Below are 27,347 nucleotides of genomic sequence, written 5' to 3'. Positions count from 1 at the left end.
TTGAAGCGACAATCGAACATGTGATATGTCGTTGCTACCAGTATTCATCGGAAAGGCGTGTTTCGGCCGCCGAGCTCAGCCGATTGGACAATCAACCGTTCACAGTAGATACTATTATAAGACATCGACCCCTACAATCAACTTCGCAGAAGATAAAACAAAACCTTCGGCGTTTTATGAAGGACGCAGGCAGAGCTGACAGACTACAGTGCCAACAAAAGGACTAGCGTGTGTGCGTGTCCCCGCCCCGTATGCCTTCTTTTTCGCCTGCCCCTGTTTCATCCCCCACACAACCCTGCCCCAGTGTCGAGTAGCAATCGGGGCTCTGAGCCTAGACAACCTCTCGCCCTTTCCGTTCGTTTTCTCCTCCTCCTTCTCCTTGCTAAATAATTCTCATAGAGTTTGTTTCGGGCAAGTTTCGGTAAAACAAGAGCTGCGCTGGTTTGCCTTGCTTGCCCGACTTGCCTGACTTGCCTAACTCCGTAACATCCTCAATAAGGTTATTTGCCGATGATTGTGTCATTTAGCGCGTAATATCATCAAATTCAGACACTCTAACATTACAGTCTGACGTAGATAAGATTTCTACTTGCTGTGATACTTGGAAGATGCGTCTTAACAGTCAAAAGTGTAAAACTAATGAGAATTTCCCGCAGTACTGCTCCGCCTAACTTACACAATTATTGCATTATTCCGCACTCGGATTCTGCACTCGAAGAGGTCACCTCTTATAAATACTGAGGCGTCTACATAACATCTAACCTTTCCTGGCAAACTCACATTAACATATCACTAACAACGCCAACCACATGCTTGGTTACCTCCGTCGCAATTTCTCAATGGCCCCAGTTAACGTAAAGCTACTTCTCTACAAAACACTAATACGACCTCAGCTTGAATATGGCTCTTCTGTCTGGGACCCTGGAGTAGAATATATAACAAATGCAATAGAATCTGTTCAGAATCGTAGTGTACGTTTTATTCTTGCTAACTACTCTCGGACAGCTAGTGTAACATCTATGAAGGCTACCTTAAACCTTCCTCTCCTCTCACACCGTAAAAAACTAGCACGATTAGTTCTACTCCACAAAATTTACTATTACAATCCGGAATTGAGAAGTCAACTTTTCTCTGCACCTTCCTATATATCGTCTCAAACTGATCCCCTACATACATTGTTCGTTCCACAGTGCCGCTCTAATTTATTTTTATACTCATTTATTCCATAAACCATCACTGCATGGAACCACCTCCCCGGCTCAATTACTAGCATAACCTATTTGTCTGCATTTAAAAATGCTATAGAAAAACACTTTACTAATCAGTGTGTTTTTGTTTTGTTTTTTTCCTCGGTTTTTCCTGTTTTTGATATCCTTTCCTGTGTTTGCATTATGTAATAATTCCACTCCCTTCTGTAACGCCTTCGGGCCTTGAAAGTACAATAAAAGAAATGAAACACGCATACTCCCTGCGTAGGCGCCCAAGCATGGAAAGCAGACGGGAATTCTGTAACGTTTACCACTTCACTTTGAACTAATTGAGACAAGTAAATGAAACTCCCCGTAATGATAATGCCGTCTTAGCAGTTGGTTTCAGTATTTTTTCCGTTACACCTACATCAGATTGAGACCTACATAGCATTGGCGCGAAATTTCACACGGACATTTTTTTACGTGTGTCGACGCGACGCGTAGACTGACGGACATCAACACCCCCCGCCGAGGAGTAGCTATATGAAGCTTCTCGGTAGAAACATTTCGGTGTCTTCGTAAGCGGGATATTGCGGCCACATTTACGCTAACACGGAGAGTTACTTACGAGCGAAGTTGGTGGCTGCGTTATGATTTTATAGTGCAAGGGATTTATTTGTGGCCTAAAATAGCCGTCAACTTTTAACCTGCTACTACCGAAAAATGTTTGCCGCAGGATCAGATACCAGTCCTTTCCTTCTTTATGCAGGCGAATGTTCATAGTACTACTACGCTTCAGGTGTCTCCTTAGTTCAGGAAATCGGCTTCATCAGTATGCGTTGAAGTCGCACAGAAAAACAAGCTTTACAGACAACAAGTTTCAAGGCAAACCCGCAACATGGCGACCAAATTAGCAGCTTTGACGTATTGAAAAAGTAAAAAAAGGCAGTTGGGCGTGAACCCAATTCTGGGAGGTAATGAACAGAGCTGTTTTCCGCATGCCAAATAGCCAAACAACGAACTCATTTGCAGAGCGCCATGGGGCCGTCCCGGTGTTAATATGTGTCGCGTCTGAATGACATCAGAGCCACCATGGTCGGTTCGCATGGCATCCGATTCTTTTTGCGTACGCAAAACCACACATCTAGTAACGTAGCTCGCTGGGTTGAAGCAGCTTAGCGTGACAGCAGACTGACGTTTTTAGTGGGGTCATGCAGGCATTGTTGAACTGCAAAACTTAATGAAGTGGCGTTTCTCCTTATCTTTCAGGAAATTTAAATAAAAACAATAATGAGAGGGCCGCGAAAACAATTACTTGAATCGACTCCACTTACCGCACACGGAAAAGACACATTCTTTGTTTTCTTGTCGGAAAAAAAAAACACCATAACGTTAGTGTATACGCAAGGCCCGATGAGTTCTCCACATTTCTGAAGTACTGTCAGAAGCGAAGCAGCCGGAGGGTGGAGCAAGGGGTTGAGAAGGGTGACAGAGTTTTCTTCGCGCATTGACAGCTTTCCTTGAAGAGGTCTTTGGAACGCGTCGAAAGCATATGGCGGTGCCCGAGAAGTTTTGACTCGCTTCTTTGAGAACCCCCTGCGTGAAGGGGCTCTTCAAGCTTCCACGCGCTATTTCACACCGCGTCACGGTTGCAGTCTTTTTTTACTGGCATCTGGCACTACAGGGAAAAATACCTCCTGAGATAGGAAAAAAAGGGACACGCAATAAAGTGCCCAGCGATGGAAATTTCGATATAGTTGAGAACCATCGAGGCAATGTCCGTAATGGTACTACAGAGGCGAAGGGCTTGCTCATAAAAAAAAAAAAAAATACACGGAACGCTCTTGCGGGCGACACACGCCAGTCTTTACTCCGCTCGCAAAATTCAGGCAGTAGATAAGAAACCCCCAAAAGGTGGCAGAAAAGCGAGTGACTGAATACAAGAAGGGGTAGAGAAAGTAACTCTGAGAACGCGAAAGGTAAAACAAAATACGTGCCCCATTGCTTCAATCAAGAGGGCACACTGCGGGAAAAATGACCCCAAAAAAAGCCCACTTCAGTTCGGCAACCTCTGCCTAGCTTTGCATACCTCAAGAACAAGGAATAACAAATATACGGGTGAGAAAAGAGAAAAGGACAAAAAAATGAAGACCGAAGTTACTCGAAGACGAAAGGCAAGAGTGTACGGCGAAGCGTGACCCGGGGGGTAAATTTGTTTTCTGGTGGTTACGCGGCGAGCTCCCAGGCGTCCCGCCAGGGAGATTAACAAAAGACGCAGCGACGTATGCGGCCTGCTAATGCACGCCACTGCTCAGCGGCCGCGCTCCCTCCCCGCTCGAGGCATTAGGCCGAGCACGCTGATTCTCTCGTCAACAAAAGTCGCTCCATCCTCTCGCGTCCGCATCATTTCTCTCCTCCTCGCATCTCCCCCGTTGAGCCACTTAGGCGAAAAAAGGACTTCTGCGACACCCTGCCCTCACGCACCACAGCACCTTTGGAGGAGTCTTTGACGGATAGGGCGAGGTGGACCATTGGCCGCACCGCATACAATCGCGAAGGGATTTTTTTTGTTCTGCTTCGGCAAGGAAACGGGGTATGAAATCAGTCTCAACGCGCGGGCGCCGGCTTGCTTCACTGCGCGCTGAAACTTCGACGTGCGAAAAAGAAGAAAACTCAATCTTCATTGGGTGTTCGCTTCCTGCGGTGTCCCTTCTTCGCATCGAGCCATCCTACCCCTTTGCCGTGGGCTTCGCGCGCTAGCCTCTTTTCTCCCCAAGTGGACAAAACGGAAACTTCGATGCGAACTAACAGAAGAAATAAAATTAAGATCAGGAGTTTCGTTAAAAACGCAGAGAGAGAGCACAGAGAGAGAGGGGTGGAGATGGAGAGTGTAAGCTCAAATTATTGGGAGTACGTGACGAAAGGGGCTACTTGATTGCGCGAACGCGACAATAATCAATCAATAGCGCCGAAGCCCGTTGGCGCAGTAAACGCGGAAGCACTTACGGAGCGGCGTACTGGAGTGGCTGTCGCCGCGCAGGCACGCACCGTTTTTCTCTTGACTGCTTCGCCGCACGCTTTCTCCTCTACGCTATGCGTTCAAAATGTCTGATCAGATTAAGATTTCTGTTATGTATGTGCCTTCTACTTGGACGAAAGCGTTCCCCGAAAGCTAACTTTTCTCGCCCAACAAGGCCGCTTGCTCTCAGTACGCCACTGCACGTACGGCTCCGCGACGCATAGCCCGGGTCCCAGTGAACGTGGCTTTCGCGTAACAGACACTTCGTACCGTGCAACAAAAGGCGAGACAAGCGGCAAAAAAGAAAACGCGTAAACGGCGAGGAGGTTGTAACTCGAGGGTGTGATTTCGCTTCTGGTGCTGCTGGTGCCAAGAGCCACTTTCTCGGTCAACGTTCGGAGCGTTGTATAAGGGTTGCCGAACGGGCGGTATCGGAGAGTGATAAATGACGCGAGTCATTAGATGGTTAAAAGGCGGGGCGTACGATGGGAAAATATATTGCGCTTCCGACGAACGACGAGAGGGCGCGAGAGGCGGGCGACGCAACGGAGACACAAAGATCGACAACCTACTTTCTCTTCTTTTTCTTTTTCTGCGAGACCGCTGCGCGACAAAAATCAATCTAATGCGTGTTGTTGGAGCTAATGATCGCGACCTTCTGAGTAGGTTTTTGTTTTGTTTTTGCAGCGATGTGAGGCGTAAACAACAACAACGAATTCTGTGAGGAGTGCGCATAGTGGCTGGCTTTGCAAAGCTCAGATACCCGTGGCCAGTGAACATATATTACGGGACTTACGCACCAAAAAAACAAACAAAAAGGCTTTGGCCTCGGAACAGCGACACTTTGGCCTCGGAACAGCGACAATTTTGTCGCAGCCAGCCCTTCCCCCGTCCTGTGACCCGTACAACGCCTCCAATGCGGCTGAGGTCAATGGCTTGCACTAGGAACGTCTTATTTTCCTCCGAGGTGCCGGTCGAAATTCCTGCTATGTATTTTACTATTATGGCTACTACTACTTATAATACTAATAATAGTGTTGGTTATGGCAATTTTAAGTTATTCCTTAGTCTAAAAAAACCTCCAAATACGCTAGCATTCAATGCCGTAATAAACTTGCCCCTGCTCTTACGTGTATACGAAAAGGCGCAAACCGGAGACAGCGTACCAGAGACGTCCGTACAGTAGATTTGCAGACAGATTATACACTCAAGTACGAAAGGGCGCCAAATTGCGGGAACAGTTTTTTTTAAACTGCTATTGCATTTATTTATAGAGAAATAAAGGGCGCTCTTACAAAAAATAAAAGGTTTCGTACGTACTTCGGGCAAATCTGGGAGTTAAGCGCTGTAGGTGTGGAGTTCTTGGTTTAAAAACAAAATACGGAAAATGGCTGAGCAATTGGGTTTCATTTGTGAGCCATTGCTATTTCGCTACACTATTCGCTTAGCCACTTGCCAGACTTAACACGAGTTTTAGTTTGAGTAGTAATGGATTTAGCGGATCGATTTTCCAGTCTTTCAACATTTCGGCATGCTCGCCGATACTGCTCCTACATATCGGTCTCAAAACTTACATGAACGGGGAGCGTATGGCGCTAATTGCGATTAAAGCGCTCATCGATATTTTGCCATCACCGAAATAGTACACCCCGCGTTGTCCTTCGCCACGCTAGCCTTAAAGGTTCCCAGCAGGAGCATTGCGGCGATGAAGGGCCGGCTTGGTGCACGACGATAGAAATACAGAAGTCGACACAGTTTTTTTACCAAGGCTGTGTCCCCTCTTACGCTCGCCATCAGCCCTTCGTCTTGCCCCGCACCTTCGACAGCACTGTTCCGCCGCTGTTAGAAGTACGGCTAAATGTTCAGAAATGCGACGTTTCGGTAACTGTCCTGTAACGGGAAATATGAAGGAGGGAATGTGATTCGATGTAATGTATCAGTTTTACACGTGGGTTATTATTACGGGAGAGGCTGAATACGACAGCTGCAGATGCCGGTCGATCTAGATGCAACAGAAAAGGTAAAAATGAGTAGCAATCAGAGTCCTGCAGTGAAGAATTGAAACCGATTAGTGGTGTGATTATTTTGTATGCGCAGTATCACGGTTTATGTACCCGCCGCGGTGGCTCGGAGTCTAAGGCGTCGTGCTGCTGAGCATGAGGTCGCGGGTTCGATTCCCGACCGTGGCGGCCACTTTTCTGACGGAGGCGAAAAGAAAAAAAACGTCCGTGTGCACGAGATTTCGGCGCACATTAAAGGTCCCCAGGTGGTCAAAATTAATCCGGAGCCCTCCACTACGGCGCGCCTCATCACCTGCGTTGCATCGGTGCGTTAAACCATGCAATCAATCATGCTTGATGAAGCCTTCTTGCATTACCTAATGCTAGATAAGGTAGACCGGTACATTTTGCTTGTACAGCAAATTTACACTGAGAAGGTTCTCGGCTTCATAAAAGTTTTCGGCGAAAGCGGTTCACAACGAGCAATATACCTCTTAATTTTCTTCGCCGTCGCGGAAACGTCACAAAAAATGCACGAGAAGATATAAAAACAAAGTTTTTAGCGAGAACGGACTTCTTTAACTCATTTTGGTGTCAAAAAAGGGATGATGCACAAGCGATGGGTGAAAATAATTCCAACAAACATGGCTTTTAGGCATAGTGCATAATGTAAAATTCGGTGGATATCAAAACACAGTTGCTTCCTTTTTCGTTTTAAAGGAAGCTCGCTGAAGCTCACAAGTTCTAAATGTACGCATACCCAAGCACGTCGCGGCGTTGCCTGTTTATAACTGCTTTCTTTCGCTGACTGAGTGAAAACAAGAAGCAATCGCTGTTATTCACAGAAAACAAGTAGTTCGGTGTGATACATTCATCAGTTACTTTGCATGCATTTGGAACTCCGGTCATTTTTATTACTTTCTGCGGCACAGTGCGAACGGTATATGCATTGGCACGCAGCGCTGTAGTCTTGCCTTTTTTGCGTTTGCGAGGGGATCGTTTGCGTCCTTGTTGTGATGATCAAGAAAATAGGCAAGAGTGACCCGCTTGGAAGCGCCGACCAGCTCGATGATTCGAGCATTAGGGAACTTCGTATTTGAACAGCGAACGGAAACATGAAACATATAACGCGTGCCTTCATAATTCATGTCTACGACTCGCCGGTTCATAGATACATGATGCCTTTGAGCTTCTTCAGATAGAAGTGGACGAAGCGTTTATTTATTTGAAGCGTAAATTTTCAAAGCGGTTGCCACAAACTCTTCTTCCGCAACACGACCATCCACATTTCTGACCTGATCGTTTTGAGGAAAGGATGCAAAGAACGGAAAGGATGAACACAAAAACACAAAATGAACACACTGTCCTAGTTTTGCGGTCGACGACCCGTCTGGCGCGAGCAATAGTGCTTAGAATGAGAAACTTGGCTTGAGAAGTATAAAGTACAATAAAAAAAACATGCTAAGAAAAATATTGCGAAGATGTCTTATATCTTCGCGGAAATGATGCTCCGCCCGGTCGTTTGGCGCATCGCCCTAGATGTCTGGGCACATCAAAGGCCAAGCTATAGCTGAAATGAAGGGCATCGATAACTGTGGCAGCGCAATTTCTTCCCATGTATACAGATGGAGACTGCTGTTTTTTCGTCTTTATTAGTGGTGTACGATTCTTTAAGTGTGGTTATCAAGATCATAGCAGTGCTGGAAGCTGAAAACAAAGCAAAATAAGGAAGTTGAAAACAAAGGAAGTGAAAGAGAACAGTGTACGAATGACAAGGTAGTTTTGTCATTCGCACACCTTGTCGGATGACAAGGTGTACAAATGACAAGGTGAAAACTAGAAACAATTTTCAGGGTGTGAAACAAATACCGGGCTTTTGTTCGCGCTATCGTACGTTCGCCCTTCCGAACAACAAAGAAAGGTTGATGTAAACGAACATCACTGCCGACTAGGCTGAACAATTCGAAATTACCGAAAATTCATGGGAAACAAAATCAGCAAAAGTACGCGTATTTAGGGGAGAACGCATCTACTAAAACAACACGCGTCGAGCAGAGAACACCACTGCGAAAAAACATTTAAATTACACTTCTGGTGTTTAATTTTGGCCTTCGCACCCCGAGAAAAACCCCAGAAAACTTTTTTTTTACCGGAAAAGTGAACTCGTCGCGCACTGAAAGGGGAAAAAAGCATATAGGCGAACATAAGCGACGTGCATAGCGTAAGCAAACTCACAATAAAACAAAGGCGATAAACATCAAAAACCACCAGCTGTTCTAGAAGGCTCATATAACGGAATCAACAAAGTTAAGTGGCATGAAACTAGTCGGCAAACACTTTAGCCGAAACGGGGCTTTGAAAACCGCACTTCCCGTGCCGTACTCTGTACTTGTCGCGTCCCTTATCTCGTCGCCACCACAGGTTTCTAATTAGGGACTCCCCTATTTCCCTTCGGACCGCTTCGAGGTTAAATCCCCCTTGGCACAGCTCAGCGCACCAGTTTGGTGTTGCGAATTAGCATAGCTTAGACCTTAAGTAAGCGGAAGGCATTTTTCTTCCGAGTTTTTCCGATTTTTTTCTCTCCCGTTCACACAGTGCTACGCAATTTCACCGCTGGCATATTTCGGAAAGTGCCTATGTTAAGGTATATTCCCCGCTTTCCCTTGAATTCGTTTAAAAATTAGGTCGGTTTCGCTCGGCCGTGGCGCCTAATGCCCGCAAATTAGTGCAATCACTGTTCACAAGTTCCGGTCGTGTTCTCCGGAATTCGTGGAAGTGAAGGCACGTCGGGAAAGCTTTGAGAATAATTTCGGTCAACGATCGTTTCTTAATGGAAGGCAGGGCGAAAGGCAGCCTGGCGCCTGCCTCTTTACTTTGGGCGCTAACGAGGCGTTATTTTATCTTTTTTGCAGTTCAAGAACACGCCCTCTGGCGTAAATGAAACGTGTAGGCTGTTGCAAAATTCATACAAAATCGCGGCGATTGAAGTTGCCTTTACTTCTTTGTGGGCTGGTATTACTACATTAACTACGAAAAAAAAGGCGAGTTGTTAGGCAACAGGTACGGGCATACGGAGGAAATTTTTGAACGCTTTGAACTGTTTGTACATCTACGATGGCGACGGCGTCAATTAGTCACCGCAATGTTTTCTGCAGACCAACCTTTTCAACTCTGAGCACAGCGGGTTCAGGCTAAAAAACCGCGGCCCAATCTCCACAACGTCAATTATGGACAGGTGTGCTAGCAAACGTGATGGAGGCACGAAGGCGTAACGCAAAACCACGTCGGCAGCGGGTACTGCGAATTTTTCATGTTGTTTTTGTTGTGGTTGCAGCGTTTCTTTGCAAGGGGGCATCTCAATTAGTTACGTCATTACCTAGAAGCGTCCCTATGACGTTAAATAGGTGTCGTATGCTAACACAGTGAAAGGCGGCGTCTGCTTGTTTCGTTATGCTAAACTGCAGGCCATACTGAGAATGCTATCCGGCTCGGTATTTGACCTGGTTCGTTGCTGGCTCAAGACGGATAAGGTTCCCTGAACACGTGGCCACGCGAACAGAAGGCTCAAGAGGGCAATACACAAATGAGGGATACCCGCCCCGGTAGCTCAGTGGCTAAGGTGTTGTGCTGCTGAGCACGATGATGCAGGTTCGATTCCCGGCCGTGGCGGCTGTGTTTCTGTTGGAAGCGAAAAGCAAAAACGCCCGTAGGTACGTAGGATCCCCAGGTGGTCAAAACTAATCCGGAGCCCTCCACTACGGCGGGGCTCATCGCCACCGTTGCGTCGGCGCGTAAAACCCTACATTCAATCGATCAGTCAGTAAATCAGTCAATCACTCAATCAATGAATCGATCAGTTTTTTAATCAGTCACTCAATCAGTCAATCAGTCAGTCAGTTAACCAGTCAGTCAATCAGTCAATCAACCAATACATAAATCAGTCAATCAATCAATCAGTCAACCAAGCAATCGGTCAGTCAATCAATCAGTCAATCAGTAAGTCAATCAATCAGTCAAAGATACCAGTGCAACTCGTTGACTCTAAAACTACCTTCAGAAATTTTAGTAGCAGCCCTTTCGCCTTCCTTGAAGGGTTTAGAGTCGGCGAAGGACTTCATTGCGGAAAAAAAGTGTCTGAATACGAACAATTTCTTTTCGCTGGCGCAATGCATACATTGCATTCAACAATACAAACAACCGCTTTTTAAAGAAGTGCAGCAACATGTTAACGATCTCCAATTTCTCCCAATACAGAGCGAAACGATGTTTTGCGTATTTTTTTTTTGTTTTGCAAACGTTGCCAGAAAATGAAGTCAGAATTTGTGCGGTCAGAGTTTTTTTTCGGATTCAAAATCGACGGCGTAAGCGGCCGCTGTCGATTTCCAGACGTCCCGGGAGAAAATTGTTAAAAAACTGTTCCGGAGTTGTCTTAATTATTTTTTGCAGTATGCAAATCAAAGCTACAAAAAAAAAAGACGGGAAAGAAATCCAAAGAACCGTTTGAAACGCAAGACATGAATAAAAAAATGTACTATGTTAGTGGGATATTGGCGTTTATTGTCGCAAGGGTATCTATGACCAAAGAGCGCCAAGGCTATGTAGGTGGTCCTTCAACGTGCCAGGATTGTGTTTAAAATACATTTAACAAGTATGGTAAAATACAAAGATGAAGCAAATGCGGAAGAAATCAATTTGGGAAATTCAATGTTCAATCCCAGTCGCAGCTGTCAGCTGTCAGTTGGCGGGGTATTCACACACCCGCATGCGCACAATATGGTCGAATAATTCGCCCTCGCCCTACAAACTGCTACCCCCCTTGTTAGCTGATTCGGCAGAGCGACTGAATCAAATAGACGGTGGTCCCGGGTTCAAACCACACGCGAGGATGAACTTTTGCACGGAGGAGGTATCCGAGAAAGCTGTAGAGCTCTCGTTATAGTCGTACATGGTTTATTTTAAAGTGCGTGCCAATTTCCCCTTTAGATTCTTTCTCTATATTCAGGGTTTCTGCTATACTGTCAAGCCAAACCGGAACTTTTTGTGTGTCAGCCTAGAAGATTTCACGTCGTTGTAAACGGAGATAAAGTAAAAGAGAAGACGCAGAGGAGGGTGAGGGCCTTGACGGCAACGCTAACGGTTGCCACCACAATCTGATCTACTTTGCTCGGACGGAAAGGCAGGCGGACATCGTGCTTGGACGTCTGTTTAGCGTAAGCGATGACGTTCCTCTCCTAGTGCCGTCTGCTCTCTTGCGGGTTGCGGAAATCCGATACAGCAGACCAGATGCGTCAAAGTCCTCGAGCCGGATATCGAACGGACGTGAAATGCCACTCGGCAACGCTCCCCTCGGTTCGTTTATTCTTTTTCGAAAGGATGTCTACAATGTTATTTCTAGATGTGAGTCGCGCGCCACCTCTGCTTTGATAAGGGAGGCTTCCCGCGTTAAACCGGGTTCATTCATGGCTAGCACATTCTTCGCCCAGCGGGCACTCAGTATACGTCTGGAGGGCTGACGTGGTTCCTGAAATTGCGTGAACTTCGGCCGTGTGCACCTTCGAGTCGACGTTCGTGTACTCTACGAGGACGGCTTTGACCTGCGTGGGATCGACAGTTTTTACAGGTGGGCGTAAAGAGTGGGCGGTCGAAGAGAAAAAAAAAAAAGAAAAGCAGCAAGTTTTGTATAGTTTACGGCAGAGGGCGCAATGAAAAAGATAACATAGCAAGGCAATATTAACATCGTATGGCTCAACAAGCCACCCTGGTGTAATACATCGTGTTGTCAGTGTTTATTTTCTTTCATCCTTCTAAGGTCAGTTACCTGAACGTACTGAGGGGTTTTCGTCACGTTATCCTGATATTTTATCTTATTCCCATTCGCTCACATTTGTTTTCTAAAATGTCGTTAGAGTGACATGTGAGGGCGCTGTTTTGCTACATGGTCTTTAGGGTAGTGCTCATTTCATTTTACGTGCAACGCGTTTACTGTTCAATTAATCTAGCCTGTTAAATAATTTGCTGACTTTTGGGGACATTTTTAAAACGGGCTAATACAAAACGAAGGTTTTAACACCAGGCGAGGCATAACGCGTTAAAAGTCCTTGAATCGGAAGATTTCGATTTTTAGCATGCGTACAATTAAAGTATTGCACAGAATAGATCTGAAAGCATTCTTGCCTTATTTAACGCTCAATTTGTGTTATGTAAAATGCTTGTAAGCTTGTGATTTTTAGTAAAAATAACTCACGGGGTCACGATTCTCGAATGTTACCCGCAAGTTAGAATTGTGATTTCTTCAGAATTGTGAACATATCCGTATTTTCCTTACTTCTTCTTTTTTGTGTGTGGGTAGGTTGCTTCGGACTAAGTATTCAATAAATTGTGCGTTAGCATGAGTCGTCTTCAGTTTTTTTAAAACAAAACGCAACAAATAATGAACAGCTGGCAAATTTCGCGCAGGACTGACATAATATGGGCAGGAGCAACGTGTTATAAACCGACCCTACAAACATAAATATTAGTGTGTTAAGTGCGCGTTAGCATTGAAGTACTACGATCAAACGGAACCAGAGGCGCCTCCATAATCTCCCAATGACGTGTTTTGGCGGTGGCCTTAACCGGCGGTCGCCAATCGCACAAGCAAGTTTCCGTGATGTCGTAGAAAAGTTGGTGTTAAGTAACTAGCGGGTCGCCACGGTTGAATACGTTTTCCCTAATATATCGAATATTAATTTGAAATCTGGTGCTAGAACATTGGTATTGTTGCTATCGGGACAAAACAGCTCTTTTAATGCACCTGACTTGTATTTTGTCTTCATGGCTTCTCGAAAACGTCAATCTGGAAAACAATGATAGTCCTTTAATCGAAACTTGAAACAAACAAATAATTGTGATAATAAACTAAGCAGATGAAGCAGTAACGGCTTCCCAGGCCCCTTTCTGGCGACGTCTCTACACCGTCACAGAAACTTGCTTGCGCAACTGCGGCCACCGACCAACCCTTTTGCTCAAAAATATGACCGTGTGATTGAAGCGGGACCCCTTGTTCTGTTTGGTCGGACCATTTGAATGCTCACTCAGAATTTATTTACTGATAACTACGCTTTATAGTGTTCGCCTCAATTGTGTCACTCGTGCCGATTGCCCACCAATGTCAAAAATTGAATACTTTCAACATTTCTTCCGTTTTCATGGTTAAAAAAAGCGTTTTTTGTGGATAAAATGGAGCTGCGCGACCTGCCAAATGCTAGTTCGTCGAAACTGAACAAAGTGATATGTTGTCTTAATAGTTAGTTTGGCTTGAACTCCACCCTACAGTTGATTGTCCGTTTGTAGTGCGCACCGACTCGCCGCTCCGCGATCCCCAACAACGGTGAGTTGCTAATCGCCACACGGCCCCGGCGAGCGACAATCCCGAGATTACACAAGAGCTCTGCGACCAAATTGCGAACACGCGGTGTGGCCAGCAGCGTTACATATCGGTGTCATTACACGGCAGCGACAGTTTCGCCGGGTCATTTTGCGCAGCTGTCATCCGGGGGCAAAACCTTTATTTTGGGGCACGGCGCCGCTTAGTAGGGGCTGCCAATTAGGCCCAATACGTGTCATTAGGCCTCCGACGTAATTAACTTTCCCCTTCCCACCGCCTCTTCGGGGAGACCTTTCGCACAATCCCCCGACGACCCATCTCCCGCACTCCCCGTTTCGATTTGAACATACTCGCGTTATCCCTGACTAATCATCCCCGATTAGATTCGGAGCTGCACGGCATCCCCACGAGGAGAGAGCACGTGGAGGCGGTAGTAACATGCCTGCAATAACTATCGCTTTATCATTGCCCAATTCCGGGTCGTTAGGGATGTTTCCCGCGAAACTGTTCCACCTACCGATTCGTTCCCAAGTTCCAACTGCGACTTTGGTGAGAGGCTATCTCTCCGCAGCAGGCCGAATAAGCACGATGTAGTCACGCAATTACACAGAGAGGAGTAAACTTTACTGTGGAGAACCTTAGGTACGGATCTCTGAGCATTTCGCAACGAAGGAAAGAGTTCAAGCAAACGTCCGGAAGCTAGGAGGGTGCAGGAATCAAGGCGCGAATTACAAAATATCCCCAAAACTTCGTCGAAGCGTCACCGTGCGACATGTTGTCGCAATGTCGTAGGGCTACCGCGCAACTGCGGGGAAGTTTCAGTTATCTCAAGGAAATATAAAGCGTCACTTTATTTTGCTACTAGCCATGCGCATGCATCTGTCCTTCACAAAACAGTAAGTGCAACACCATGAACACTATATCGAGACGAAAAGAGCATTGACTATTAATGTATGTTAAGTTGTAGATGGTACGGTATGGTACGGTACAGCGCCGCGTCCTGTTGTCCTTCCTGATCCATTGCGCTGTTTTCTTCTGTCTGTGAACGTTGTAGATCTTTACGCACCTCAGAAGAATTTATCAAATCTGCGCTGTTTGCGGCAGGTCACACGGGGACGGGAATTAACTTTCCCTGCGCCTGAGAACCCAAAGCCTCGGTGTGTGAGCTACGCGTTCATTTTTTAATTGTTATCCCATTGCTTTATTCCAAAAAAGAAAATAGCGCGTTGTCTTTAATGGTTCTTTTACTCTTTACTTTACTTACCGGCATTTCTCCTCCAAAACGGAAATGTAAAGGCGAGACTGTAATGAAGGCGAGACCGGGCACCGCATAAAGCAATTACCCGCGCCTCAACTTCATTGTGCATGGGCGCTTGCTTGCAAGGATGCTTTACCTATGTGCTGAGTTACGCAGGCCGACACCGCCACGTAATCACATAAACAACTTCCTAACTCTGAGATTAAAGGAGCTCCTGCATCGCACTTCACTTGTGGCAGGACACGGCTTGCACAATAAGCTGCCGTCAGTGGGGCACCCATGGAAAAATAAGGCACGTTCACTATATTAAAGGCTTCACTATTTTAAAGATCGCGGTGCTTGTGGTTCTTTCTGGGATGCCACACTACAGGAACCACTTTTGCCGTAACGTATACAAACGAGACCAAATGGAAAAATAGACGCGTAGGATTAAACTGAGCCCTCGGCGGACTTTTATCACCGTCAAAAAGACCAGTGCCTCAGTGGCTTGTAAAGCATGACTTAAGTTAAGCTCTATCGCACGTGTCTTTCATGGGCTTAGCTTCTAACTTAAACAAGTCCTCAGGGATCATGCGCAAGGCTACACAAAACCCCGGCGTATAAACTCACGAGGAACCTCTGCGTCGCTCTCGCAATGGCGTAGCGGAGCCAACCAGGCTTCTGGCTTCTTACTCCCACCAAGGCTCGGTTCTGTCCCCAACGCTTTTTTCTCTCGTTATCTTTTGAAATACGGCCAATAGTAGGCGCTTCTTTCCGCTTTTCCTTGTTGAATCGTGTGGCGCTCATCTGGGGCTCACAGATAAGAGCATTTGCGGCGCACGTGTTAAGCGTTCAGGATGCGGCCAACTCTGATGTATAAGTTGGCTTCCCCGTGACAAGCGTCCAAGTATCCAGCGTTGTACACTTTCTAGACCGGCAGTAGTCTGCAGCGCCCTATTTATGCTTTGCCACGAGCTCCAGTGACACCTACGCGAAAACGACGCCGCGCACACGGGTGCGCTTTCGCCTAAGACGCGCTACCACAACAAGCAGATTTGAGGAAGGATTAGGAGGGATTTTACAAGGATTTCATGAAAATGAAGGGCAGTTTTGGTTTCGATAGGAGATTTTCGGAGAATGGGGGGGAGGGCAATAAAAGTTACCCCACGTTTTTTGACTAGGGGGATAAGAAAGGAGGTGGCAAGGCGAGTAATAGCGAGCCTGTGTGATTAATTTTGTACCTGAGCCAACCTACACTTTTCTATTGTTATGCAAAGAGTACATGTTCATCCGTCGGATGATACTCTACAAGGGTAGGCAAAAAATGATGAGGAGAAAACCTCATTATAACATTTTTGCATTAGCGCATTATTGCTAAATCGCTTAACTAAGATGCCATTAAAAGTATTCTTGTAGTAACAGAATTGACAAAGCGCGGGCTTACTACGTGTTTATTCGAGCCGGCTAACTCCTTCCTGCGCGTCAAAGCCTAAAGACAGCGTGTTGAAAAAACTACCCACTCCCGCCGATGCTCATTCAGGTTGAAAAGGTACACTTTTAGATCCTCGAAAATTTGGAGACTTCCGCAAATCTTGACGCGCGAACGCGCAATAAGACGAGAACTGTTGCGTGAAGCAGAAGCGTGGTGGCGCGGTTGGGGGCACTTTTATCTCGTGACGCTCGGATAGGAACCCTACAGCTAAAGCTGCCTGTTTAGCTTCGGTTTTAGAACGTCTTATCTTTGTGACGCGTAAACCATGTGCGGTGATGTTTGATCCTAGTTCCTCATAAATACGTTCCTGACAATCTATCCTCGGGTTTGCCGCTTTAGGGGCTTACAGCTCACACTACACCCACGACTCTTTGTTTCGTGCAAGTCGCAGAATCAGCACTACAAAGGGGCATAGCAGCGCCCACACGCAGGGGTGTTTGGGCCAACGCTTACACCCGCTTCTTTGTGTTTCATGCTCGCACCGCAAAAAGAGGATCGGGGACTCTTGTGCGCGAAAGCCAGACGCTAAGCCTAACATTGCGCTTTGAAGTGAAACAACGCTAACTGCCACCTACAATTTCAGGTACAATGACTTTGACGTTTCTCGCCACGTGGTTAGGCTTAACCGTAGGGCTACCTGACGTTAAGCCTAAAAATGACGATAGCACGTATCCGGAGAGGTATAAACGCCAATGCTTTCCCTGGGAATTTCCACTTCACGCGAGTATGCAGACTCAAACAATGTTGCCAACCCAGCACTTACAATACTCTTCGTCGTTACAAAGCATACACACCGATAATGCGGCACAAACGCTTTCAAAGCGCGTTCTGTCGCTAAAGGTTTTAGAGCTTTTTTTTCTTTTACTTATCTTTCTAGGTCTCCAGAATCGCTTCTGAGCTACTCTTCATGACACAGAGATGTTTGCTCCCCACTTGAATTTTAAATGAACGTTTCGGGGACAACGCCTGGAGTGGCCGAACAAGGAGAAGCCTGAATAGTCTGTTTAGGCAGGCCTAGCTACTTTTCTTCCTCAGGCATTATAAGTGTACCTGGACAGCGAGCCCTTGTTTCCCGGTACTTCATTCTCTCTTGTGTCTACGGTCGCCGAAGTGAACTAAAAAAAAAACTTCCACAAAGGAAAGGGGGGTTTTATTGAGAGTGATTTAGGGGGAATCCGGTGAACTGTAATAATGAAAAGATTCAGCTGCCCAGGAAAAGGGTTCGGGAGTTAGCAAGCAAAAGGTATCAGACGCTTAAATACGACGACACGACAGGTGTTATCTTTGAAACTATTTATTTAAAGGTCGCTTCTAATGCACAACCACACATCTACAGAGGTCATTTAACTATGAAATCAAGCGTTAAATCATGAAGCACATCTCTATACAGTCAGTCCTAATAAAATCAGGTGCACGTTCCCTACTTTCTTTTCGCAGCACGACTTGACGCCGGGGGCTGTTTTCATACTTGAAATCCGTTAGACGTAAGGTTCGCGCTCAAGTTTAAAGAAGGCCGACTTCCACGCTTAGAGGTCTTCGCGGGTGCAAAAACACGGCGTCTAGGCTAAATTGAGCCGCCAAGTTGGCAAATCAGGGTGAATAAAACTTACAGCATCTGCGCTAGTTATGAATGCATATTCCATTTGAGTTTTTTCGCTTCTCTGTTGATGGCTGTTCATTAATCATTTACACGTTGAGTCCCGGAGGGGATGCGCAACGTGGAAGCCCGGAATTGACAATACGTGTTTTACATATTCAACGAACTTTCAGCCTTTGATAAATTTCAATAACCAATGGAAGTTTTCTAAAACAAAGTAGCGTATTATCTCCCGAAGCTCTCATCCGTAAAAACGCAGGTCTCGCGAGTTCTTGCGGACTCAAAGGCAAGTGCTGAAATACGTTCATTGTATCCTCGTAGGGCTTAATTCTTTAACCCACTCGTGCAGGCTAGGCCAGGGTATTATTAAACGCATTGGTAAATAGCACTTGAAGATTACGATTTGGTACGGGCTAATCAATGTTTAGCCGGGTAGATAAGTATATTTTGCAGTGACGGGCTACCTGAGGCGAGTACGAAGAAGTATAACGCGAACCTGGGGACACTTCCAGCCGTAATTAATATTATAACAAGTCGCAGACAACCTACAATACTTTTTTTTTTGTAGTGGCTCTCCTTTTCTTTCTGATCGAGTGCTTGGGCATGGGTGGGTTTCAGTTTTTAAGAACAAAGGAATACAGAGCGTTGTTTCAAGGAGCATCATGAATAATGTTTTCTCTTGCAAGCCTTTTCAATTATTCCCACAACGTTATAGAGAATTACGAATTAACCTAGATGAAACTACAGCGGATAGCGAATTTTAACTGCCGCTTGATGCTTGTGGGAAAATAAGCATAGAACTTCGCAGCAGTCTTGACGACGGTTTAGGCATTCACAATAAACTACTATTCCTTACGCACAGCCAACGTTTATTGTTAGTGGTGGCTAGATGGCGCTCGAGGCGTAAGATAGTTGCTTATACTCGGCCAATACTAATTTTGCACCTCAGTTGCAGCGACACTAAGAATGCATTCGGGTGTCTCACTGAGGCTGTTGCAGCGCACCATAAATTACTAGCGCGGAAGTTCTAGGAGGGCCTACCAAAAAGTATTCTGTGTGGGTGACTGAATCCTCAAAAGCGTCTGAAACCAAGGCGAGGGAAGAAAGTTGGTACACCACAGGCGTAGAGAGTTCGACGAAATATTGTACCATCCCTTGCTAGAGAAAGTTGTTGACAGAATCGCGAAAGCTGTCTCACATCAAAACTGCGTCGAAAGTGCGTCGGAACCTTCACCGAAAGTGCGTCCATTCGGCCGTCAAACCTTTCAAGACCCAAATCGCAAACGAAGAACAAACTTGTGCGACGCTCGCTGGGAGCCTCGGTTCTTCGGTACCACCTGACCGGGTGAGGATTTAACGGCTGCTTCGCCGGCGCTCGGTCGCTCAGTCTTGCAATTAATGGCGCGCTGCCGCCGGAGCGCGAGTGTGGAAGGTGTGACCTACCTACCACGAAACACTCTGTTGATAGTCATTGCAAAACCAAGCAGACAGACCATTCCCTTTGATAACAAGGTTGACAGGTGTTACACCTGACCCATTTTCTTCTTTAAAAGATCCGACTAAATTGACCAAAAAGTTCCGATTGGCGCCAAAATATTACTCGAAAATTAAGAGAGCTAAAACACGGACGGAGAAGAAACGAGTACGACAGACAATACGCTACGACAGGTGTCTATCGTGCTTGTTTCTTCTTTGTTCGTGTTTTTCGCTGCTTCAATATTCAAGTACCGTAAAGTTCCAAAAAAACGCCCTCCCCCGAAGCATCGGTTACTCCTTTTAGGGGTGAAATATTGAATTTACGAAAAGACCCCGAAGATCGTCCACCCCATCAACTCGATGGCTTTAGCGCTTTAGTTTTAATCGGTGGCTTCAAAGTTTCGCTCCTGGCCCGAAAGATCGCCCATCTCGTATTTTTCACTCAATATCTCTCTACTTTGGGTGGGGGTACTTTCAGAACTTTACGGTATGTCAAGTCACATTAAGCTGCTGCTAGTCCTAAATTTTTTATACTTCTATCTGGTAGAGCAAGAAGATAATGTTTACATTTCACTTCAATGTTACTTTTGAAGACAAAAGTGCGGTGGAACACTGTTCTTATTACTCTAGATTTCTTGCCACTGAAATTAGAGCAGCGAAATGACGGGTGGGGCATGACAGACGTAACTGTGAGCGAAATTAAAATTGCTCCAACGTAACGTCCCTCCTAACTGCTTTTTACATTTCCTCTCGCCCGGCTAAGTATGAACCCGTAATGCAGTAAGCCGTCCTAGCTGGATTTACGATTGTACTAGAACTATAAGTATGGGACTATTCTAGAGAATAGTGAGAGATATTACGAACGAAGAAGAGAACGAGAAAGCGAGAGACAGGGCTTTCCATTCGCTTTTCAGGCTATCTCGCCGAATGGCAAAGCCAAAATAAATGGCGTCATACGTTTTCCCGGGTGTTTTATGACTGCGCGGAGCGCGGTGACTCAAATTTCCCGCGCTCTCGCATCAACCCACGGTAACGATTTTTTAATGGGGAGGCAGGAGTCCGGAACGGAAGCGGGTCGGCGCGTCTCGTTACAGCTTAGGGAAAGCAACGGGGCTGCGCACGCCGTTGCGGCTCGTGTTCGCTGGCTGTTGGTGTCACCGCTCGAAAGAGAACAAAAATAGGAAGAAAAAAACGGCATTGTCACATTTTTCGTCCGGTTATGATTAGCGTGAGTTATGGCGCGCACGAGTTCGTACACCGCTCGGAACGCCTCATCCCCCCCGCCTGTTGCGCACCCTCGCTCCCAGTAGCTTGCTCACCTAATAACTACACACCCTTTCGCAGTGTGCAGTCAGCCTCCGAGGCAGCGCGCTAATACGCGACGTTATGAGGGAGGGTTTTATGCCTTTGATGGTTGGTCGTAAAAAGCGTCTGCTTGTCGTCGTTGCTGCCAAATTCGGCGACTTCATTCGTCTCTTTGCGAGTTGGGGCGCCGTTATGCCGGGTCTAACGAGCTCGAAGACAGTTTTTTTTTTCATTTTTTTTCCACCTTTTTTGGCACACACCTTTCCTGGGAGTGCTGACGGCATGTGATTTTTTCAGTAGGACACGAACGGGGTGTTATAGGTCACCATATGCACTGCGCGCGGGGGGGCAACTTGTCGCCTTTTCTGTAGTGATTTTCTTCTTGCGTACAAGGGGACAGGAAAAAAAACCTTCCTGCCTCCGTCTAATGCCGCGGGTAAAACTGGACGCATGAACTCTGTTTTAACTTCGGTTAGTAAGCCGTAAAATGTTCTGCTTAACACCCCGGATGACCCAGTTTGGGATTTTGATGTCTGTGAGCAGGGATCGTAGCTTGGGTAGATTGTTATCAAAATGTGTGTGGGCGGGGATTGTCATCTTGCTATGAGCTCTTTATTATTCATAAACTGAAGTCTGTTGCTTTGATTCATTTTTAAACGATTTCCTACCGGTCTTACGGCGATTGCCGTTATAGTTATTCGCTCATTAGTACAGCCAAGAGAGAATACCGGCCACGCAGTAGCAAATGTGTTTGTAGACACACAGGCTCTTTTTCCACAACAGTGTTAGATGATTACTTTCTCATAGTTGCATTCGCGCCAAACAAGGTATGGCAGCCTATGGGAAACGTAATTGTTTGAGAAAATTGGAAAACATTTTCTCTATGATTGTGAAATCTCCGGGGAGGCGGTTGAGATAGGCTACAAAAAAAGTGCTTTTTATCTAGTTGTGCCCGGTAGTGTGGACTGCATGTTGAAGACCACGATGTTGCGGGCAGTGATGCAGCACACCAATCTATCCCTAACCTTTTTCCGACGGCAAGTTGGTTAAATGGCCAAGTGATTGTTATCGATGATGGGCAATATGAAAGAGATGGCTAATGACCTGGTACTATCGTCGCGAAAACCTCCTCCACGCGGCTTTCGGCTTCCCAATTGTATTTTCCCGCTCGTCACTGCCAAAACAGTTCGCTTGCGCGCGCAACCGACATATCACATCAGTGCGATTCACATTCGAAAGCGTAAGAAATTCTTGCTCTCAAGGCAGAGAAGTCAACTTGGATTGTTGAAATTGCGTATCCTACACCTCTGTAGTTGGCAGTGCGCTAAAAATACACCTTTAGCAGTAGACTAAACAACGTTTAAGCGCTACAAGTCATCCTAACGTTGACGTTGTACTTTTATGAAGTGATGTTATAGTTTTAAGCACGGCCTTCAAAGCTTTCATGGCATCTGAACATATCGTTCTATTTTATATCATAACTAAGAGCACGATTGCATCCTAATCCACAGTGGTCTTCCTGACTGCCTACAAAAGATGGCCGTTAGCTAATATTCAGTAAAGAAGTATTCAAAGAGGATACATCGGCCTCTGCTCAAGGTACTACGACACTTGAGAGGCCAAAGCATTTGTTTTTGCGAATTATGCATAGCACTCCTTCTTTAGGCGCCTAGCCAAAGAGCAGGCCTTAGCCCTTGAACTGGCGGCAACGCTGGCGGTGTTCGCTTCCCTGAATGACGCGCAGCTTTTAAGAAACATGAAAGCACCGGAACTCATCTCTCTCTCCCTGTTTTTTTTTTCTGTGTGTGTGTTAGATCGCAGATTTCGCACACGGAGCTCCATCCCGCCGCCACAGCAATCGCAATGAAGAACGTCGTGTTCGCCACAGCCTGCGTCCTGCTCTACCTGGCCGCCACAAGCTGCGCAGAGGTGAGCTCGGCCTGCCCTACACACGGGGTATTACCGCCGCAACCTTGCTGGTTGTGGCAGGCTTAAACCATAAGCCCCACGCTTAACTGCGGGTTTATCGCGACAGCAAGCGCCGCAGCCAAACAACAAGCCTTAAACGAAGACTTAGCGCAGCAAAAAGAAAAAGATGGCTGGTGCGCAGGAGGTGCGTATTGTACGCGTCTCTCACTTTGTGTGCGGCCTCTTTCGCGCTGTCTTTTTTGCTTTTGTTTTAGAAGAGACTAAATTTGACAAAAGCAAATTTTGGAGAGCCGTCAAGCCCCGGGCTTAAACTGCCGTGCGAACAAATTGGCGTGGATTAACTCGGCTGAACTGGCGCCACACTGAACGTTTCTTCGCACCCGCAAGGGCGCGCCAAGTTTGTTGGCGACGGAGCGCCGTCTACCGAGTGCCTCCCGAGGCGCACGGTATGGTGAGTGGTTGGAGAGCTCCCCTGCAGGACTATGCCACCTTGGTGGAATTTGCAGATTGTAACAAGAGCAGCGCTACTGGTGCAGAGTAAGAAAAAAAATTCCCGCGCCTTCCCGCGAGGGGAACACGAGTAAATGCTGAGCATTGGAGCCTCAGTACTGATTGAAGGCAGTGTTGCTTCTATTGCTTCTTCCATGATGCTGGAGTAGCAGACACGAGTAAACGTGGGCACGAGCGTCAACCAAGGAAGGAAGGAGCAACGCAGTGACTGAAACAAGAGCGACCGCTAGCCGCTATATTTGCAGCGCGCGCAGTGGAGGGAGAGCAGTACGGGGGGGGGGGGGGGGGGGGGGGGGGGGGAGAGCGCGCATGCGCAAGCAGCGCGCGCCCTTCCAAGCCCCACCACGCTGCTATCACGCACCTGTTACGCCGAGACCGCGACGGAGCGAACGGGCTGACTACGACGCATGCGCGCGCCAGCTGCTGTTGAGAGAGAGGAGGGAAGGAGAGGCACACCTGCTGCGGGCGCGGAACTGTTGACACCGTCCGACGCAGGAACAGGCGAGGCTAAGAAATGCTCTGCATTTAAAAGAACTGTTGTTGATTCCGCCGCCGTTAGAATCAGTAAAACACCAAAGTGAAATGTGAAGCGAAATCTGCAGCTGAGCATGATTTGCGGGTCAGCGGCTGTCTTGTGGGTGTGCTGGGGAGAGAAGCCCTGCTGGGGGTCGCTTCGGCAAAGGTATACTGACGTCATTTCCTTGACGGATATGACGTCAGTGAAATCTTGGGGTATCGCCGCATAAAACACTTCCGTGTTAAAATATAAATCCCGAAAACGAAAAACAATAAGTGTGACGTACTCTGTAGTATTAAAGGCTGCTTCCCGCAAGCAGACCCAGTATGCAGGGGTGCATCCTTTACAGGCCGCTTGTTTCGTTTAACTGGCGTCACTTTCGTGACGGATATGACGTCACCGATATCTTGGTGTATTCGGGAATAAAACAATCTTGTGTTAAAAGACGCGGACGAGTATGAACCGAGTGAAACATATTATGGTTTGATTTCTACTCTTGGACGGTTCGTGTTTTCAGCGCTTTACGCTTTGTTATCATCAAACTGCTCGGGGTCAGCTGGAGCGCGTGCTACAACAGGGGGTGTTGTAGGGAAGGAGACCGGTGACCAAAAGAGAAGAGGTTGGAGTGACGAGATGCGGAGGGAAGTTAGAACAATTAATACAAAAGAAGTAGGCAGTCAGAAACATTCAGTCAGTATACAGTCAGAAACATATGTCAAGCACGTAATTCAAAAACAGTGGTTTTAATTTAGGCACGGCTGCTAAGCGAAAACAGTTCGGTGGGACAGAGAGAGAGTTGCAGAGAGAGAAAGAGAGAGAGAGAGAGAGAGAGAGAGAGAGAGAGAGAGAAATAGAGAGACTTTTATTCTGTTTAGCCCCACCAGTAAAGCCATTGTAGTCTCAGTGGTGGGCCTCAGCCGGTGCCTATGTTCCCAAGAGGGTTCAGAATAGAAGTGACATAAAAAGTGTGCAACCGGTCACCATACTTAGTGCCTTAACCCAATGATACCTTAACCTCACCTTTTTCTTTGCTAGCATTCACAATGGGGAAATATTTTGAAAACGAGATTAGGAAGTTAGGCAAAGCTTGTTGCAGCCTCACGCACAACGGCGCGATGCGTAATCACCACGCGGATACTCTTTTGCTGCCGGCTTCTTTTCTTGCTCGCGAGTTTTTTTTAATTCATTACCTGCATCTGGTGTCACTCTCGACTCCTGCTGTCACTTTGGACTCGTACTGGGAGCTTCGTGTTGCCAATGAACAGGAGTGTGTTACAGGCTGAGGGTGGAGATGAAAGCGTACCGGAGTACTCAAGTCGTAAAAGCCATTTTAAGCGATGTCTTTTAGTTGCAAAGCTGCTAAAAAGAGAAACCAATCCTTGGCGATGGAAAGAAAATGGGCATTTTCTTTTTGCACTCACACGCAAGGCTAGAATGGCGAAGCTGTTGTGGGGTAAATCGTACACATTTTTGTTCCCTAGAGATCGAATGAACAAGCCTCCCCTACTGCTGTTACCACGACGACTACTACTATTGGTGCGACTAACAATACAACAACAATTACAACAACATATAATAAATGCAATATAATATACAACAAAAATACTTCCACTACTGCTGATACAGCTACTACAACAGCTGCTTCTATTAGTATTACGACTGCCACCTTTTAGTGCTAGCTATTTTTCTGAGCTCACAATATCCTCTGTTTCTCATCGTCTCAGCAGTTCTTTAAAATGCGAACATCTGGCAACAGATAATTAAATGCGATAACGAAATCAAGAGAAAAGGGTTAGTGGAGAAAAAAATCAAATCCACTCCGTCCAACGACGACGATGGCTGAAACTCGAACCTACCTTGGGTGCGAAAATCAAATGCTTAAGTGGCAAAGCCAAAGCCACTGCAATTAAAGTCAATGCGTGAACGATCAAAGTATAAAGTGTCTGCGAGTCAAAGTCTTAACACAGACCACACCAAGTGAGTCACTCACGAGACAGCTATCGTCGGCCGTGTTGGGATGGTGAAACCAGATAGACGTCGGTTTTATAACGCGGCAGACCCAGTTTCCAATCTGACCATGAGAAATGTTTGTTTCTTCTTTCGTCGTCGCCATCGTCGTAGTCGTTGTCGTCGTCATCATCATCATCACACCCCCATCCTGTAAAGCTGACTTTCTTGTAGTGCTTTCTGGTTACGACAGTGCCATAAGTGAGGCTTAGAAAGCTTCGCTTTAATTTGTAATGGTAGTGCGGTCCCTACCGGGCTTTTCTGATTATCGCCTTCTTGCCGAGGCCGAGAATTCTTAGATACAGCGACGGGCCGTTCTTATCTTCATAGTTTGCGCTCGTGCTCGCTGCACGACATGGTCAACTGTGTTCATTGTACTCAAAAGTGAAAGGATGGGCTGGTTGAGAAAAAGTAGATACGTTATTGTTTTGCTGCTTGTGAAAAGGCGTCATGTGAAATTAAAAAAAAAACACGTTAATCTTTGTTGTGGTCTGCAAGTACCCGACAGCGACTCTTTTCAGTTGCTGGTGCCATAATTTTCCTTATACGCGGAAAATCAGTGGGCGGAGATGCCCGCAAACGTGTGGTGCTGCCAATAATACAAACTCATTCCAGAAGTAGCCTTTTTGGGCATACTAAAACACCGCGACGCTTCGTGGGCGGGCTACTGCAATGGTTGCTTCGTATCGTACAGATCAATGGCGCCACGCGTGTACCCGTTATATTGCTCCTCCGAAACTGTGGAGTAATTCCAGCGCTAAATTATGCAGGTAATAAACTACACTCGTATCCCGCGTGTTAGGCCCGCGTGCTCGCGATGACCGTCAATCGCACAAAGCGGGTTCAGTAGTTAATTGCTTATGCGCTGGTCAGTTCAAGTACGCTCTATTAATCGGTGTGTAGCCACGACAAGCCATTTGCAGGAGGAGAGTGGCTGCGTACGTACAGGCTTACGAATTTCTTCGTGTCGTGACTCGGGGGTTGTTCCATTTAGGGGTAAGTGTATACCGCGCGTGACATGCTTGATTGGAGCTCTAGTTTTATGCACATGCTGTCGCTCAATGTGGTAACTGCAGCGGAGACCACGTACGCCGTTGTCAGCTCCCCCGCGAATTCCCGAAACCCATTGCTTGTTTGCGTAATCATAATTTATGCGTTTATGCCGAAATGAATCGAAATGGCCGGATCAGAAACAGACGGTGATAGCTGTACCCATCGGTCGCCAGTTGACTGTGCGGTTGTTGATAAGATGGTGGTCTGGGTGAACCGGGAATGCTGGTCTCGAGTGTTTAGCGTTATGGAAGATATCTGTCATTTAAATAGTGTAGACCGAGTTTACATACGAGGACGGAAACAAGATTATAACCCGCCGCGGTGGCTCAGTGGCTAAGGCGTTGCGCTGCTGAGCACGAGGTCGCGGGTTCGATTCCCGGCCGCGGCGGCCGCTTTTCTGATGGAGGCGAAAAGCAAAAACGCCCGTATGTTCGAGATTTCGGCGCACGTTAAAGATCCCCAGGTGGTCAAAATTAATCCGGAGCCCTCCACTACGGCGCGCCTCATCGCCTGCGTTGCGTCGGCGCGTTAAACCCCATAATCAATCAATCAATCAAACAAGATTATAAATCTTCCAGTACGAAACGTAAGCTATAAATATGGAACACTCCAAATAAGGTACAGGTTTGGCCTAGTTGGCAAGCCGTAC

General features: G+C 46.6%; 1 protein-coding gene across 2 annotated transcripts in view; it reads left to right on the top strand.

Annotated features, from left to right (window-relative positions):
• Nucleotides 1-27,347, top strand: part of LOC144146052 (uncharacterized) — a 145,496-nt gene that overhangs the window by 105,759 nt on the left and 12,390 nt on the right. The window contains exons 1-2 of one of the 2 annotated variants that reach the window (XM_077677982.1): nt 11,671-11,829; nt 22,497-22,611. In XM_077677982.1, coding sequence (XP_077534108.1) covers nt 22,546-22,611 — 66 coding nt within the window. In that variant the 5' untranslated portion in view covers nt 11,671-11,829; nt 22,497-22,545. Of the gene's footprint in view, nt 1-11,670; nt 11,830-22,496; nt 22,612-27,347 lie in introns of those variants that run through there. The other variant, XM_077677981.1, reaches the window with a different exon arrangement.

Source organism: Haemaphysalis longicornis, unplaced genomic scaffold (assembly GCF_048455015.1).
Source record: "Haemaphysalis longicornis isolate Haplotype H1 unplaced genomic scaffold, Haemaphysalis longicornis Haplotype H1 scaffold_7, whole genome shotgun sequence".
Lineage (NCBI taxonomy): Eukaryota > Metazoa > Arthropoda > Arachnida > Ixodida > Ixodidae > Haemaphysalis > Haemaphysalis longicornis.
This window is presented reverse-complemented; position numbering and strand designations above follow the sequence as displayed.